General features: G+C 42.1%; 1 protein-coding gene across 2 annotated transcripts; it reads left to right on the top strand.

Annotated features, from left to right (window-relative positions):
• The first annotated feature begins 1,041 nt into the window (after positions 1-1,041).
• LOC106562926 (E3 ubiquitin-protein ligase ARK2C) lies at positions 1,042-16,936 on the top strand. 2 transcript variants are annotated; one of them, XM_014128032.3, is made up of 8 exons: positions 1,042-1,227; positions 10,217-10,514; positions 10,732-10,857; positions 11,591-11,723; positions 12,008-12,112; positions 12,336-12,428; positions 12,795-12,898; positions 13,111-16,936. In XM_014128032.3, exons 1-8 carry the CDS (start codon positions 1,167-1,169, stop codon positions 13,226-13,228), a joined length of 1,038 nt encoding a protein of 345 aa, XP_013983507.1. In that variant the 5' UTR covers positions 1,042-1,166; the 3' UTR covers positions 13,229-16,936. The 2 variants fall into 2 exon arrangements, with proteins under 2 accessions (XP_013983507.1, XP_013983506.1); XM_014128031.3 differs by having other exon boundaries at positions 12,333-12,428.
• Positions 16,937-16,992: the final 56 nt, after the last annotated feature.

The following is a 16,992-nucleotide window of genomic DNA, read 5'->3' as shown; positions in this document are numbered from 1 at the left end:
AACTGCTGCCTGCTGGAAGACTACCGAGCTGTCACTGCATTGAGTTTGCAATTCATTTCACACACCAACGATCGTAGCCTACACACAATATTAAACAAAAATGTCCACCATGTACTTGCTTGACTCTGCAAATAAATTCAGAAGTTAATCTGTGTGCAGGAATATCCTTTTATCCAAAAATAGCTATGTGATGGGGCTTTTATTCCCATCAGATTTCCGAGATCAGTGTAACGCTATTTGTGTATGAATATTAATATTGTGCACCAAAAATACAAAATTAACCAAACCTCTCAACTGGTGTCTGTCTGATTTATCTGGGCAACAATGCATAGGAATGGTTTTCAATTTTTTTTCTTCCTGATTTGATCAATATGACCGTTGTGATTACTTGTCATACTAAGTAAAGGGTCAGTTTGATAGTGGGGATGTCAAAGAGTGTTGGTCAGTCTCTCAGTCAATATGATATGAAACTAAAGGGTAAATTAGGTTATATCTGTGGCTGGAGCATGACCTCCATAAAGGCCTCGACAGTCAGACCACGGGGATGCAGTATAGAGCTCAGGGTCCTTTGTGCAAGACCATAGGGGATTATAGTGGTGGGTAGGCTAGGCAGTATAAGGGTTGCCACTGAGTAGAGAATGATTGAGTTTAGTGACCCCCTCTACCACCCCTCTCCATCTGTTCCCATGTCAGACTTGCTCAGCTCCTGTCTTAATTCTGGTGGTGCAGACTGGAGAGTCTAGCCAGGACACCATGGCATGACAATATCCTTCTTTCAAATAATAGGCCTTCAACAAAAATGTCCTGTAGTACATTTCGGAACATGACACAATGTGTACATTTTTAGCAGTATAGTGTGTTGGTATGAAAGAAATGCAATGATATGCAACACAGGACGGATCTGAGCGTGATTGACTTGAGTAGATGTCCAGAAGACGGACATCCCCACCTCTTTGTAATTCACAAAACGCAAGTCGCTGATTTGATTGGCTGTCCCGTGTGCCACAGGAAGAGGCTTACTAAGAGAGGTGTTCATTGATTGGTTCGTTCTGTCTTTGTATGCCAGGCAGCTGAGCAGCCTGTCCGTTTGAATGTGCAAGGATTGGAAGGGACCATTTCCATGGACCATCTGTCTCACAGGCTAGCGATACAACAAAGGACCCAGGATGGTGTTAGTACATGTCGGATATTTGGTTCTTCCCGTGTTTGGCTCTGTAAGAAATAGAGGTAAAGTTATGTATTTATTTTATCATTTTTTTTTAGGTATTTTCTCGTTCCTGTATGATGTAAATATTAAAGCTAGATGCCATCTGCAGTGCCAGAGGCCAAGCTAATAATGCTAGCCAGCCAGTTAACGTTAGCTGCTTAGGTAGCCAGCCTGCTAGCTCAGCTTCGCTCGAGCGAATAAAATCTGGGTTTGCAGTAACGTTAAAGGTTGTAACTAATCGAACAACGTCAAACGAAATAATCAACGTGTGTACCTGATGTAACTATAACGAATGCGCAATGTTTGCAATCCTTTTTCTAGCTTGCAATTCTTATTGTCAAAGCCAAACGTTATCCTATCAAGCTAACTAACTAAGGAAAATGGTAGCTAGCCAGCCGACACCGCTAGTTGATCTGGTATGGGCCACCCTGGCTGAGCCTGCCTTACTATTAGGCTGATAGACGCGGGGAGACCATCAGTAGAATAGTCATTTTCTAACTAACAATACAGTTGGATATAGCTAACGGAGTCGTTTCTATCCAATTTGGCCGACAGTACTCTAACGGTAAATGTATGTTTTGCACCGTCGACTAATACATGAACTGGCTGTTGTATTTACTCTGATCGAGCAGCTGGTTAGCGAACATCACATCAGTGACATCAATTGTTTACCCGCACGTATTGGTTTTGGCGAGTGACAATATAGTGTTAGTGTGTGTGCTGTGTGGGGGTTAGTTGACTTCATCGAACTATTTGGTGTAGGTAACTTCATGTTATTGGCAGAGGCTGTACTTTAAGTCGGCTTACTAAATCCCTCATTTATATACATTTTTCATTACGCAATTAACTCCCGAAAACGACTGCCACATTCAATCAATCTGAGCTGCTTAGCTGACGTTAGGTGTTTTAAAATGCACTGCGGTCTAGTGACGCGTTTTCTTCTTAGTGAACTATAGTACGGTCAGAAACGCTATCCCGTAGCTTTGTAAATTGTTTTTTTTCTTCTCTTCTCTCAAACCCGAAACCAAACCCCATGTCTAGTTTTGAGCTATCAAGCTAACGTTATAGATTCCAGGAAAAAACATGAGCACAACTGATTGCCTTTTGTTTCGCTCGATTGCAAACACCATACTAGCCAAATCGACCAAAAGAAGTAACATCCTCGATATGCAGTAAAAGGCTATACTAATTATGTAATAATAATAATATGAACGTGCATTTTAAAAGACATGCATTAGCACCAATGATTTCATTGTGCTTTTATTTGTGTTCTTTTTTCCTGTTCCATAGTATCGAGGCTGGCGCTACATTCCGCATTTCTCAGACCTTTGTCCCCTTCCATTGTGTAGCTAACGATCATCTGCTGCTGTCTGCTGTAGCCTCTGCCTGTTCTCTGCATCTAGCTGTATTGTGAACCCCTTCTTCCTCATTTCCTCTTTCCATCTGAAGACGACATTGGCATTAAAACCCGAGTTCTCCCACTCATACCGTATCCTTCTGTGTAACAGACTAAAGAATAACACCTTCTCTAGAAAACAGTTTGTCTTTATTTAAACTGTCATGTTGCTCTTTAGTAAATAACCCATTGTAGCCTTAGACCTATTACTACAAAATGTCATTGTGATTCTCCCATTCAGTGTGGATAGACTACATTCTGCTGTAAATTTCTGTAAAGTGGATACATTTTGACCCCTTGGCCCCTCGATTAGATTATAGCCAGGCTTGATCGAACTTGTGGATAGCTGTCTCCAGTCATCCCTCTTGAATCTAAGGTGCATTGTACCACCTTGCGTTTGTCAGTTGGACCTGATAGCCTGTTTGAAACAAATCACATTCATTCCCCCTTCCAAATGCTATCATCCTAATCACAATTAACCAGTTGGACAACTGGCTGCAATAAATCTGCATTCTAATTTGCGTGCCTTTTTCCCCAAACGATCCTAAATTGCCACCTTTGATGGTCCATGCACCTGTTCTAGTGGCTAAACGGCCAGCCATAATCCTATACGCGTGTACAAGCCTTTGTCTCTTCTAATTGAATGAACCCATTTAGTTCGTCACAGCGAATCGGCGAGACTTAACTTGACTTGCTTTTTAATATCCCTTTTGTGATCCACAGTCATGCTAAACTCCCCAGTCTCAACACCTCCACAGAATGCTATCCATTTTACAGGGATGTGTATATCCTGCACTGCTGTAGAACTCCTTTTTAGAATCAAAATGTCTTTATTCTTTGGTTGTGGTTTCTCTACCTTATGTTCTTGTATTAGAACCTAATGCATGATCATTTTTTATTGCTTTTATGTTTTCACATTGAACAGCAGATTCCAATGTAATCTTGGTGTAGAGATGTCCCTGCTGTACTGAAATGTGCTGTAGCATACACATCTACTCATTGGATGCTGCTTCTGTTCTGTTAACCCTACAGAGCATGGTCAAGCCTTGCCTTTGGTCTTTATTTGCATGTAGTTATATTATTATTACTATTATCACACAGTGCCACACATACTAATATTTTCCAATAAAGACTTGTAGTATTTTTCCTAACCTTCAGTGTGCTTTTTGCTGATTTCCATGTGTGTGTGTCCCCACCACCGTGCCATCACTAAGGCAGTCCCCCCCCTCTCCCCCCCCCTCTCTCTCTCTGTGCTCTCATCTCTCTCTTGTGGAGGCACTTCAAGGTGCTGCTCTCTCCCCACTCCCAATCATAGGATTAGGGACAGTCAAATCACTTGGTCCTACTGGGAAAAAACATTTTAACTGAGACATGGGAGGCAGGGATTAATGTTGGAACCATAGTCACCCCCCCCCCCCCCCCCCCTCCTCCAATCAATACACATTCCATCTGTATTTGACTCTTGTCAGCTGTAACACATTGGTTGTTTACTGTAGTAGCTGTAACACATTGGTTGTTTACTGTAGTAGTAATAGTGAGCAAAATCTGTTTCTTCCTTTCATCCTTTTTTGCCAGTCTCGGTTTGTTTTTTTAAAGATCGTTGTAATCTGGTTACAAAAGTGTTATTCCGTATATATGCACCATATATGTCGCACGCAACTGATGAATTTGGCGTTGACTCTTTTGCAAAATAATGAATCTTGAATTGGTGTCTTTCAGAAACTGACCAGGACGGGAGATTTTGAGTTTTGTTATGAGGCTGAATACACACCTTGAAGTTCCTCTACATGACACGCAACATAAAACACTGATTTAAATGCTATGGAGGTTATGCCGGTTCTGTTAACTTTGGTGTTCTTGAAAAGAGTTTTGACACAAGTGGCACCAGCCATTCAATAGCTGTACAGACCGAGTTGGTCAACATAAGGCATTTCAATTGTTATATTTGCTATATAAACTAGCAAATAGATAGACTTGCCTGTATCTCAAAACTAGCAAGTGAAACTTTTACTTTGACAACACTACAGCGCAAGGAACAAGTGAAGTCTTTACCTTGACATATACACTTAGATCCATAATTCTCTCTTGCTTCAATATGGAATGACACCTAGCTGTTCAGGTGAGCTAGATCAATCAGCATCAAACTGAACTCAATTAGCAAAACAACTTTATACAATGAATGATACTGTATTTAAAATGCATTTGAACAGCTCAATACACTTTGCAGTAAAAGACATTGCATCAACACTAAGTCGGTATAAATCTGTGACAAAAGCATAAAATCTCAGTGAGTGGCCTTGTTTTACCTTTTGGATAATGTCTTAAGCAGACTTCTATGTGGTTGTATCACTATTATACACAGACGAAGTTGGATCCGATTTAAGTGCAATTTGAAAATGGCCAAATATTTCTACACGGAAAAGATAAAACGGGTCGCTTTTGTTATGCCTATTTGCCCATTTGTTGATAGAAATGTAGGCTAAATTGTGTTAAATTTGCTCTACACATGTCCAATTAAATAAGTCTGCAATGATAGTGCAGAGCACTTTTCGTGCATAGTGAACTGCCCTCGTTTAATGGTTCTCATGTTTTGGGAAAAGAGGCTTTCTATGACAGTTTCTTGTACCAAAAAACCTAAGATATCTGACTAAGGTTCATAGCCTTCCTACCTAGCGCACACAGGTAAAGGTTGTCACCGCCGCCTTCTTCAAACACTTACAAGGTCAAGGTCATATTCGGCAGTCAGTTACATAAATGATTCAACCCCACTGTAGTGTTCCATGCAAGCAGCCGCTTTAGACTTTACATGTGTATTCTAATCATGAGATGAAATAATGCACAAATCACTAGGATTGATATGAGCACCTGATCTTACTATACTTTAGTATGCACCGCACACCTACATCCATAATGAGTTATGAGTCTTTTGGTACTTTGGGTTATTCATATGTAAAACATAAGGTGTTTCTTAGCTACCCCCTCAAACCAGTTTCCAATTTCCTACTAAACCCTGCACTTGGGCACATTACATGCCATTACATCAGATAGACCTAGGTACTAAATCCTTCATGATTGGTTGATAGATACTGCACTGATTAGCCTACACACCTCTTCACCCCTCTATATGTGCGTTGTAAAGTAATGGGATGCTTATGCTGCCGAGGGAATGGGGTGTGTAGTGTAGATGGGGATTATGTTGGGGGGGGGTGTAGTAGCAGTGATTATAAAGCTGCAGGGACAGCCGGGTTGGACGTCAGACTGCTGCATTCATGGGTGGGCAGGGCTACAGGCTTGTCAGTCAAGAGGGGGAGCTATGCCGCAGCCGCACCATGAGGGAGGGGCTGGGTGTGTGCGTGCAGCTCTGGAGGGTCTGAGCACAGATATGCACCAGTCAGGAGATTTGCAGCCCGAGCTCAGCACAGAGGTATGAGCAGACAGACAGTCAATAATAGGCTATAGAGGCTGTATGCTGCTCAGGCTGTGTCAGTGCAATGGTGCAATGCGTGCCAAATAAGGTGTATTTAGTAGGCTATTTCATGGTCCATTTATGATTAGAATCATCAAGGGTTCTCTCCAAGGAATGTAAGAGGGGTGCTCGCACACCTTGTGACAGGTGTTCAAAAATGAAACAATCTCTTGAGTCCAAAGGGGGGCAATGCCCCCCCCTTCTCAGCAGCACCACCTTGTTAAAAAATACTGTGGACAACCCTGTCATCATAGGACACATCCACCCTGAGATATTGTTATATCCAAATCTAAAAACAAAGTATGATCATGTTTCTCCTTTGTTACTGGGGTCAGTTTAACCATTTGTTATTGAGGTCTGTAATATAAGTATCATTTTTATTTCAATCCCCATTTCTTCCATTTATGAATATTGTAAAATAACATAAATGTAAAGCATTCCGTCAGAACGGAATGAAAATGCTTTGAAATGGCATCCTCTGTTCCACCAAAGCCAGAAGCCAACATTTTTTTTTTTCCTCCGCTCTACTTCCTCAGCCAGCCAACACAATTTCTCCTCTTATGGCTGAGGTTCACTGGGTTTCCTATGTCTCAGGGCAATATATACTGTAGCAAAAGAACAACCAAGCAGAATATGTCATCTTGGTTTGTGACTAGAACATTCAAACTGCTTTGAATTACGTAGGCTATGATGTAGAAGGGGGTGGGGGGATTATACAATTTTGAGTTGATCTGAAGTAACCTTTCGGGTTGTAATTTAAATAGTCCAACCACTGTATCAGATAAATACATTTGTCACTTGAATTGGTTACACAATGTGATTCAACTATCAGCTAAAAGTATTAAGTACACCTCTGCTTATCATAATCATTACAGAGGCAGTGCTACTTGAAATTCCCCTCTGAACAGTAAAGATAATGATTAAACCCTCTCTTCTCTGCATCAAATTAGAACAAAGTTGCATAGCTGTTTTATGAGCCATTTATCATATATGGAGTTCAGTAGTGTCGTTTTATTATCACAATAATAGTCAAAGCACACAGCTTGGGTGATTCCTCACGAAACTATAACAAAAAAAGAACATGACTTTGGGGATTTTCACAATGTATTCCATAGAAGGGTCTTTTGGAGGAAGGATTGTTGACATATATTTGACATTTTGTATCTTAAAGCTTAATTGAGAAATAATTAATTGAAGTTGGAATATTTGACATTTTGGCCTTCCTCTGGCCTCTAACACTTCATAATGTTTCATCCGATAGATGCTACAAAGCAAGAATTGATGTCATATGAAGCTTTTCCGCTTGCTCTGTAATATAAGTAGTATTTTGATTTCAATCACAATTTTCTTACGTTCATTTATGAATATTGTAAAATGACATGAATGTTGAAAATATAACATTTTTCATTTGGCAATTTTTTTCACTACATTATTCAACATAATATACTCTACAGGCATATAAACGTTGAACAAATGTCACCTATATGTCAACTATCCTTCCTCCGAAGGACCCTTCTATGGAGTAAGTAAAAATAAAAAGTGTTGCCTTTTTTGTTCTTGTTTTGTAAGGAATAACCTGCTGAATAAACTAGGACAGCACTAAAGATGTCCCTACATGGAGCCTGTCCATTCATAGTTAGTCGGTGGGTCTGTGCTTTTTATATGAGAGCTCAGACAGCTGGGGGGCTGTAACGGGGGCTGAAGGAGCAGCTGCCTCCCCCTCCTCACCACACCTCCCTTCTGGGTGTAATGGATATTGATTGGCTGCGACCCAGCAGTGTGCTGATTCAGCAGGTTGGCCAGCGCTTCACAACTCCTCCTCTGAGGGACAGAGAGACAGACCGAGAGGCGGCATTAACCCGGGGGTGATACATGGGGAATATATCAGCAGCAGCTTGCCTCAGATGGACGTGTAGGATTAGCTACAGGTCTGCACCTCAATAGTCTAATTGTCTGTATTGGCTTCCTCTTGTGTCCTTTCCTTCTAGCCCAGTTCTCTTTCAGATCTGTGTGAAGGATGGTTTCCCAAAAGCATCTTAAGTTCATCATTAGAACCTTCGTTGGAGCATCGTTCAATCTCCGAACTGTTTCTCAAAACCATTGTTATTAACTTTGCACTTAAACACTCGTAATTTAACGCCTGCCTCAGACCACTTGTAGAGCGCTAAGTGCGTTTTTAAATGCTTTTTTTTGCCCTCCCGCCTTGACTTCATACACAGATGTCCACTAAACATAGAATCACTTTGTTTATCCGTCTCTGACAGCCGATAACTTCAGAGTAAAGTGGACTACAAATACAAAGTTGCCAATGTCTTTTCAATTGATACAAACCAGCGACATATTAAAAGATGCTTCAAATGAAAACCAAGATGACTGCATTCAAATAAACAGTAGGCTATAAGCCTATTTATTCAATCATATTGAAATACATTTAATGTTCAATTGTGTTCTATTTTGCTACTTGTATGCTACTTTCTGTAATTTGTCTCAATATTTTTCATGATGTGTAGCCTAAAATGCGGGCCATGATGTGCCAAATCGGTCATTTTGTGAATTTGTATTGGGTAAGCATTAGAATAAGCCACCTCAATATATGCAGCCGTAGGTGGTAATATCTCTCTCGGAGCTGATCCGTCTAATGTTAAGCTATTATTTGAATGGAGAAGGCTGATCCGAGAGCAGCGCTTCCTTTCTTTCCATCTTATCAGTATAGAAACACCCTCCAACAACGCACTTAGCGACCTTTCTTTCTTCGTGGTGTTTTGGGAAACGCATGTTACGTCTTCGGCCGTTTGTAGGAAAGATGCACCATTAAAAAAAACTTTCCATCGGGAAACCGGGACCTGGACAAGTGAAAGCAATTTTGGCATGTCTGTCTGCCATGTTGTGTTCACCTGCCCTGTCTTTCCAGATCAGCGAAGATTTTAAGAAAATGAGACGAGGAGAGGACCCCACTTTAGACTATTGAGTCGCACCCCAAGCGGCTGGTGGATCCCATAATGCCAAGCTCCAGAATGAGAGAGGCCTATAGGCCTAGTGCTCAGAGGTCTAATGGTAATACTGCAATTACATCTCACAGCTGGAGAGGCAGGTAGACCGTGGCTGTATTCCTTGTGAATAAGTAGCATGTTGAAAATATGTACCGCCGCATCACGTTAAACATTCTCATACACTGGAACTCCGAACTATGTTCATTCAAGGTCCAATTAAACCCAGGGTACTTATTTATAACTTTTATACAAACCTACTTAAAGCAAACCTTGAAATCAAACTTAGCTGATATTATCAGAGACATGCATGAAGTCCAAATCAAACCAAAGGCCAGTCGGTCGGTGCCCAATGAAACCCTTCACTCCCAGCTGACTCTGTAGAACGGCAGGATATGAGCAGGATAGTTTGGCTCTCTCTGGAGGTTAGAGATCGCTCCACTTTGTCTGTTCTTCATCTGCTCTTTCACCTGTTGTGTTTTCTTCCTGGGTGAGGTCACTTTCTGTTTTCTCTCTGTGTATGATTAATCTGTATGACTGTGTGTGAGTGATCTCGTGTGTGTCAGTCTGTTTCTGAGTGTGTTTTTACGATTGTGTCCTGACTGTTGGTTTAAACTCTGTGTGCGTGGTTTTGGTTTCTGTATGAGAATGATTTGTGTGATTATGCTATCATTAGATCGGTCTGTGGCCGGCAGGTAACCTAGCATTGAGCATTGGGACAGTAACTGAAATGTCTCTGGTTCAAATCCCCCGAGCCGATTAGGTGAAAGATCTGTTTTGATGTGACTTGAGTAATGCACTTAACTATAATTGCTTATGTAAGTCGCTCTGGATAATAGCATCTGCTTAATGACTAAAATGTAATGTAAAATGTCTGTGTAGTTCTGTGTGATGTTTAATTGAGTGTGACTGACTCCCTCTATCTGTTTGGCTGTTCACTGTCTGTCTGATTGGTGTGATCACTCAATCTTTCTACTCTCTCTGGCGTCTTCTCTGCTTGGGTGAGTGTTCTCTTGTCTTGGTTGATCACTCTGTCTGTCTATTCTCCGGGTGGGTGTGATTCTCTATCGTCTGATTGGCTGAGTGTCTTTTCGGTTTTGTCTTGATTGGTTGGGGCCTACTTCCTCTGAATCCTGATTGGGTGTGCTTGTCTCCTGCAGGAGCACACTTCACCAGGCATCAGCACAGCCATGCTACCTCCTGCCGACATTTTAACCTGGCGGCCCCCCAGGCTCCCATCTCAGCAGAGTTCCCCCTGGGTCATGCCAGCCAGCCCCCCCAGACTGGCCTGGCCCCTCACCTGTCCCCAGCCCCCCACCAACCTCCGGCCCTGCCGGCCCCCCCTCAGTTCCAGGATGTCCAGGGGCCTCCGTTTCTACCTCAGGCCTTACACCAGCAATACCTCATCCAGCAGCAGCTTCTAGAGGCGCAGCACCGCAGGATCCTGCCACACTCCCGGTATGACCACACTTTTTTAAGCTCACTCTCCTAGACACTTTGACATGCACAGTTAAAACACACTCTTGAATGCTCATTAAGACACACACTTTGATACTTTTATCGCTCCTTTCTCTCTCTCTCTCTCTCTCTCACACAAACACACAAACAGTCATTAGAGCACTACAGCCCCTCCAATTACCAAATGCTAATGGATGTAAATGCCTCCTCCGTGCAGACGAACACAGGAGCGCGTTCCTCTGAACCCTCACAGGCTCCGCTTGGGGTATGACTACTCCCCTCCCCTCCACGTCCCCCAGCCAATCAGCCAGCAGCCCCGCTACCTGGCCGAGGGCACAGACTGGTGAGTCACTGTTTGAAATGAAACCGGGAACCGTGGAGACGTTAAGTCATTGTTCCGCCGCGTCTGTCTGGCATTAGTGTGTTTGTTGATTTAGGTGTCTCTCCACCTGCCTGTAGGGAGCACCTCGGGAGTGTTTATGGCTTTGGGTACAAGTTACTCATAAGAACAGATCTATTATTAGCATACCCATAAAAAATCCTAACCTTAACCATTTGGGAGGTAAATGCTAAACTGATCATAGCTCAACTGTCCTGCCGTTCTTGATTTCTTTGATTTATTTTTTTTGTATTTCCTTCCACTTTACATTTTAAGTGTTTGACATTTTACTGCATTGTAAGGAGCTAGTAACATGAGCATTTCGCTACACCTGCTAAACTGTGTACGCGACCAGTAAAGTTTGATTTGATAATTGTTCATCAGGCACTTTACAGAAGCGGCTCGCTCCCATGAGCTGCGCCTCTAGCCCGGAGCTCGAGGTGCCAAAATATGAAATTAGCTGAAGTCTTGAGCGGCCGCTGTGCATGGTTGACCAATGAGCAGAGTTAATCTTGTCAACCAATCAAACAGTGTTTAAATGACAACATTCGAGCTGACAACAACCGAGACCTGGTCTCTACAAACAGTAGGCAGATGTTCTTGCGGTATAATTTCTATTTATTGCAGCCTGTCTGTAAACGCCTTCATATTCTGTGTTGATGTTAATCTAGGTCGCTCACTGTCCCTCTGTTCGTAGGGACCTCAGTGTGGATGCTGGCCTCTCTCATCATCAGTACCAGCTCCAGCAGCTTCCACAGCACTATCAGCATTACCTGGCGGCATCCCCCAGAATGCACCACTTTCCCAGGAACACGACTTCTGCTCAAGTGGTACATCAATGACTTGGCTGTTTTGGTCTGTCTCTGCTTTGTTGTTTTTTATGTCTGTTTATTGTTTTTGTAGATCTCCGCTTTAGCTTTTTTTCAGACTGTGTGCTGCCTGTTTTGGGGTCTATGTTGGTGGTTTGTCTGTCTGTCTCTTAACATCTTTTGTTTGGCGTCTGTCTTGCCATTCTATTAGGTTTAGGTTTTTGCTTGATTTCTGTCCCGTGCTGTATGTTTGGTCATATCTTACGATGTTCTGTGAATAAAGTGTTTTGTGTGTTTTTCGACAGGTTGTGCACGAGATCAGAAACTATCCATACCCCCAGCTCCACCTGCTGGCTCTACAGAGCCTCAACCCCTCACGCCACGCTTCGGCTGTACGAGAGAGCTATGAGGTAAACGTCCATCTCTAGATGTATCCTACCATATTCTGTTTTACCTATAGCTGTATTCTACATCTGTTGTTACTAGTGTTATACATGTGTACTATACATGTTTTTAACAATTTAGCTTTAACGGCAATGCCTTATCCGTTCTATATCCCGTTACCAGTGCACTTGAAATTGCAAATGCCTAGTGAAGTTCTGTCTAAAGCCTTGTTCTCCTGTGCCCTAGGAGCTGTTGCAGCTTGAAGACAGGCTGGGAAGTGTCAGTAGAGGAGCGGTTCAGACCACCATAGAGAGATTCACCTTCCCGCACAAATACAAGAAGGTGAGGAGGCAGGCCTTTCAGCTACAAATAGACACATTAGTGGAGCTATATTGCAAATGTCTTAGACCTAGAAGACATCCTCAAGGTCTGTGGGCTTTACAAGTCTCAGACAGGCCTACCTCGCCACTAAAGCATGATTCCAAATCACCTCAACTACACAAACTCATAGATACACAAGCACAGGTTAGCATTCTGTGTGGTATGATTATGGTGCTGTATACAATCAGTTATTTTTTTAAATAATAATAAATAAATAAAAAAGCAATGTCGCTTACTTCTGAAGCCTTTGGTCTCTTTTTAAAAACTCTTGAGCACTGATGACCCCATTTGATTATAGTCTGGATATGTCATTCGATTGGTCCACAGAGGAAGCCTCTAGATATGAAGATTGGTGAGAAAGACGAGGAGACTGACGTGGATGAGAAATGTACCATCTGCCTGTCGATGCTGGAGGACGCAGAGGATGTCAGGTAATGACGGTCAGGACTCTCCGAATAATGAGTAGGCTGCAACTGATATGCTCCCAAAGGTGATTTGTTGTGTCCGTTTCTGCGTCTCGTTAATCAATAACCTTTGGGAGCATATCAAATATCCTGAACCAGTGTGATGTGTATACCATATATTTCTTTCTTTCAATATATGTGAATTGATTTACCTTCTTTTCTCCCGCTCGCCCGTCCAGGCGGTTACCCTGCATGCACCTCTTCCACCAGGGCTGTGTGGACCAGTGGCTGGCGACCAGCAGAAAGTGTCCAATCTGCCGCGTGGACATCGAAACGCAGCTCCATCCTGACAGCTGATGGCCCGGGGGTGAAGCCTGACGGCCTGGCTGCTGTCAATCACCCTGGTGTGTTTCCTGCTCCCATCCACCCCGACCCTGGTCCCTCCTCACACGGGTGCTTGCCAAATGTCTCCAGACGTCATGTGACATCACCCTCTGACTCACGCTTTACTGAGCCAATCCAGGATTACTTACTGCACGAGAGAATGGAGTCTCTCTCTCTTTCTCTCTCTCTCAATAAAAGCACATCCCCGGGCAAAAAGACACACACACACACACACACACACACACACACACACACACGGGTTTACTAGTTGCTTGCTGGAGGTGGGGTGATGTTGCCGTCGTGTTGTTGTAGGTAGGGGAGGCAGGTGTGTGTCCTGTTTCCTGTGTCTTTGTAGCATGTTCTTAAAGCCATGACATTAATGTACTGAGTGAAAAACACACTACCCCACTTGCCAGCCGGCCACACACACACATCTTGCTTATTCTGCCACAACAGGAATCTAAATCAATCACGTAAAAGCCCTGTCGCCATGTTTGCCTACAGATCATTTGTGGTAGTACAGTAGCAGTATCAGACACAGCAATACAGTAGTTGTACATTTGCTTGGGACTGATGCTGTCATCAGTGTTGGGACATTATACGACTATTTCACCGCTGCCATGTCGGCCTGCCCCAATGCATGGGTTGGCGTGTGTTTGAGTAAATACACAGGTTAGTGAGTGTTTCACCAAATGAGTTATGGTATCGCTTGACCTGCTGCAGCACGGGTTAATGTGTGTGTTCTGCCCCAGTGTGTGTGTTTCAGTGTGTATTTAACCAATGCGTGATCATGCGTGACAAACTTAAAGTGCGGGTTCAAGTGTGTGTCAAGGGTTAAAGGGGAACATAGAAGTTAGATTAACGGTGGTTTGATTGGAGTGCTTGTAGAATACAAAGCCAAATAAGGACTTTAAAAAATGCAAAAAAGAAATGTAGTAAGAGCCAATCCCCCATCATGCACTGCAGTGACTGGGTGAGGTGTGGGGCATTCTGGGTATGCAGGAGGGTTAGCTGCCCTGGAAACAGCGACTCCGTGCCATCCCCTCCTGGCGCAGGCGTTATGGCTGAGCAGTGTAGTGAAATGCATGTTTCAATGTTGGCTTGGGCTGTTGTTAGCGTACAAAAAAAATGATAAGGGAGGGGAGGGGGTTGTCTGTGCATGACTTAGTTAATCTGAGCTGTGACTATCTTTCTCAACACTAACAAAGAACTGAGCACCATGTCAGTGGCTGTCCCTGACCTGTAGCGTGTGTTCATCCTGCCCCTTTTTAGGTGGCAAACAAAATGGAATCCTATTGTGACGTTTACCTTATTGCCTAAAGAACAAGCACATGTGATGATAGATATAGCAACAACCTCTTTCTTTGGTATTGCATTTGCGTTGGTTTCTGTATATTTAGGTATATAAACGCGCAATGTTTTGGACCGAGTGAGGAGCTTAGTTGTTGAACTTGTGTTTTTGTGTGACAGATCTCCCCTCGTTGTTGCTATGCTGGTTTCTATGCTGTATTGCTAGAACAACAATGTAGAATGTTGTGTGATGGGGGCAGTATCCACAGTGCACACGGACGGACGGAGGGGGGGGCAAAATAAGGGTCATAGAACACTTATTGTAAAAAATAAAAAAAGGATTTAAATGTTTTATGTTTTTTCCTTTTGATCTGTTGCCCTGTGACGTCTAAGTCAATGTGCATAAACACTACATAGCAGTGCCAATCCTTAAAAACCTATCTGTCATATGCATTGTGGACTCAGTATTGAAGCATTAGGAAAAATCGAATTGCCCTGTGGACTTAGTTGTGAAGGATTGGGACAGACCCTTACTGTCCTGTGCACTGCCAGTGTTGATACTGCCTCCTCCTTTAGTGGAGTTTTGTATGGGATGTTTTGATAGTTTACACAGGGTGTTGTCAGTTGAGATGCCTTAAGTATTTAACAATCATAATTTATTACTAACTGTAGATATCATGGGTACATATTTAATTTTATATAGTTTGTTTTGTTGCAATTTAATCAATTTATTTAGAAATAACAAAAAATGATTTACCTCATTTTTGCGTTGTTTTAATTGGGAATGCTCCGCATGCAGTTGTATTTTTAATGAAGAAATTAAACAAAAAAAGCCCTGCTGTTTGATCTCTCCCCGAGCCGGCTATGCTATGTTTACTGTCCCGAGCTGAGCCGTCTGGCCTGCTCTTCTCATGTGGTGCTGTGGATATCTTGGTTACATTCCATTCAATGCAATTTTCCCTTATCCCCTATGCTGTGACGTAGTGGACAAACTGCAATGAAGTGAAATGGTTTTTAGTTTGTTTTCCTGTTTCTCATTTTGCACTCTTAGTTTTAACATGGGAACCCTCTCACTGGCATAACAGTTTACGAACATAGATGTATTATCATCATTATTATATACTCTTGTCATTTCCAGCTCTCTGCGTCTCATCCTTCTATCCATTCTGTCTGTAACAAAGCATGTTCCTTCTCGTCTTTGTCATGGAATATTTCTCCTTACCTCTTTTCCAGAAAAACATGTAGTTTTGAGTCCAACAAGTGCCTCGCTTCTAGTGTCAAGAGATATTACCTTATGATTTAAACCACACTCACTCCTGCACTCATTTACCCCAAATCCATGTCCAAATAGTGTATAATGTTGTCCTTCCTCCCTTATTCCCTCCTTTCTCTTTTTAAGGTCACCACTGACCAACCTGCAAGCTGAAATAAATATGTCAGCCCCCATAAGTGAAGTGTGGAATCATCAAGTGGCGTGGTTGGCATATTAATGCTTTCACTAACCAAATAGATCTGTGGTTACCTTATGTGAGAAATGAAAGCAGCTATTTAGGAGTATTTGGACATAACCAGTTTTTCTTTTTTTGTTAAACTCTAAATCGTACCTAATCTGATCATTCCTTTAAAATAACTCCTTTGTTTTATTTAAGAAATATTTGACCGAAACCTTTGTAGAAAGAGGCACGTTTCACTGTGTTCATCGACGCTACACTAATTATTCCCATCTTTCACTTTCCTTTCCCTTTTATTTTTTCATGACCGTCCATCCCTCCCGTCACTCAGAGCCCATCCAATGTTTCCCTTCACAATCCTCTCTCAAGGGAAAACAAGAACAGAGAATCTCTTAAAGCACAAACTAACTAAAAATGCATGTTTTTCTCAGGTTTGGATATATATATATATTCTCGATGGTATATAAGTATATGGTGAAAATATTTGCAGATTACACTAAGAATAATACAAATAATTCATTTTGCTGCTGCTTGCATCTGACAAATAAAAACTGAAGGAAAGAGAAAATATCCCAAAAAGTGCCAGTGAAAGGGCAACCGCCACCTTTGTATGAGATATCTGCTGTTTTAGCTGTGACAGCGCAATGCTTTTCAATATAGGATATTTTATCGGAGAGTAGAACTATTTATCATTAATATTAAAGCAATAGCTCATTAATGATGAGTGTGTTGATGAAGAACTGGATGAGCGTATTGTGTAAAATGTTAGATTCACATTTGGTGGAATTTTGTACTTTATTTATTACTACTAATAATGATTTTAAAAGTTGCATCGCTAAACCCAAACTGTTTTTTTTTTTTTTATTTCAATTTTATTTCAAGGCTTGTATATTATCCTTTTTGTATGTGCTCTTTTTGTAATAAATTGGATAAAATGGAAGGTGTGCGTATGGGTGTGCGTGAGTAGAGGCTAACTTGTGTCCCTAGAAGGCCAGC

This window comes from Salmo salar, chromosome 11 (genome assembly GCF_965601325.2).
Source record: "Salmo salar chromosome 11, fSalSal1, whole genome shotgun sequence".
Lineage (NCBI taxonomy): Eukaryota > Metazoa > Chordata > Actinopteri > Salmoniformes > Salmonidae > Salmo > Salmo salar.
Note: the sequence above shows the minus strand (reverse complement) of the source record. Positions and strands in the feature narration are given on the sequence as shown.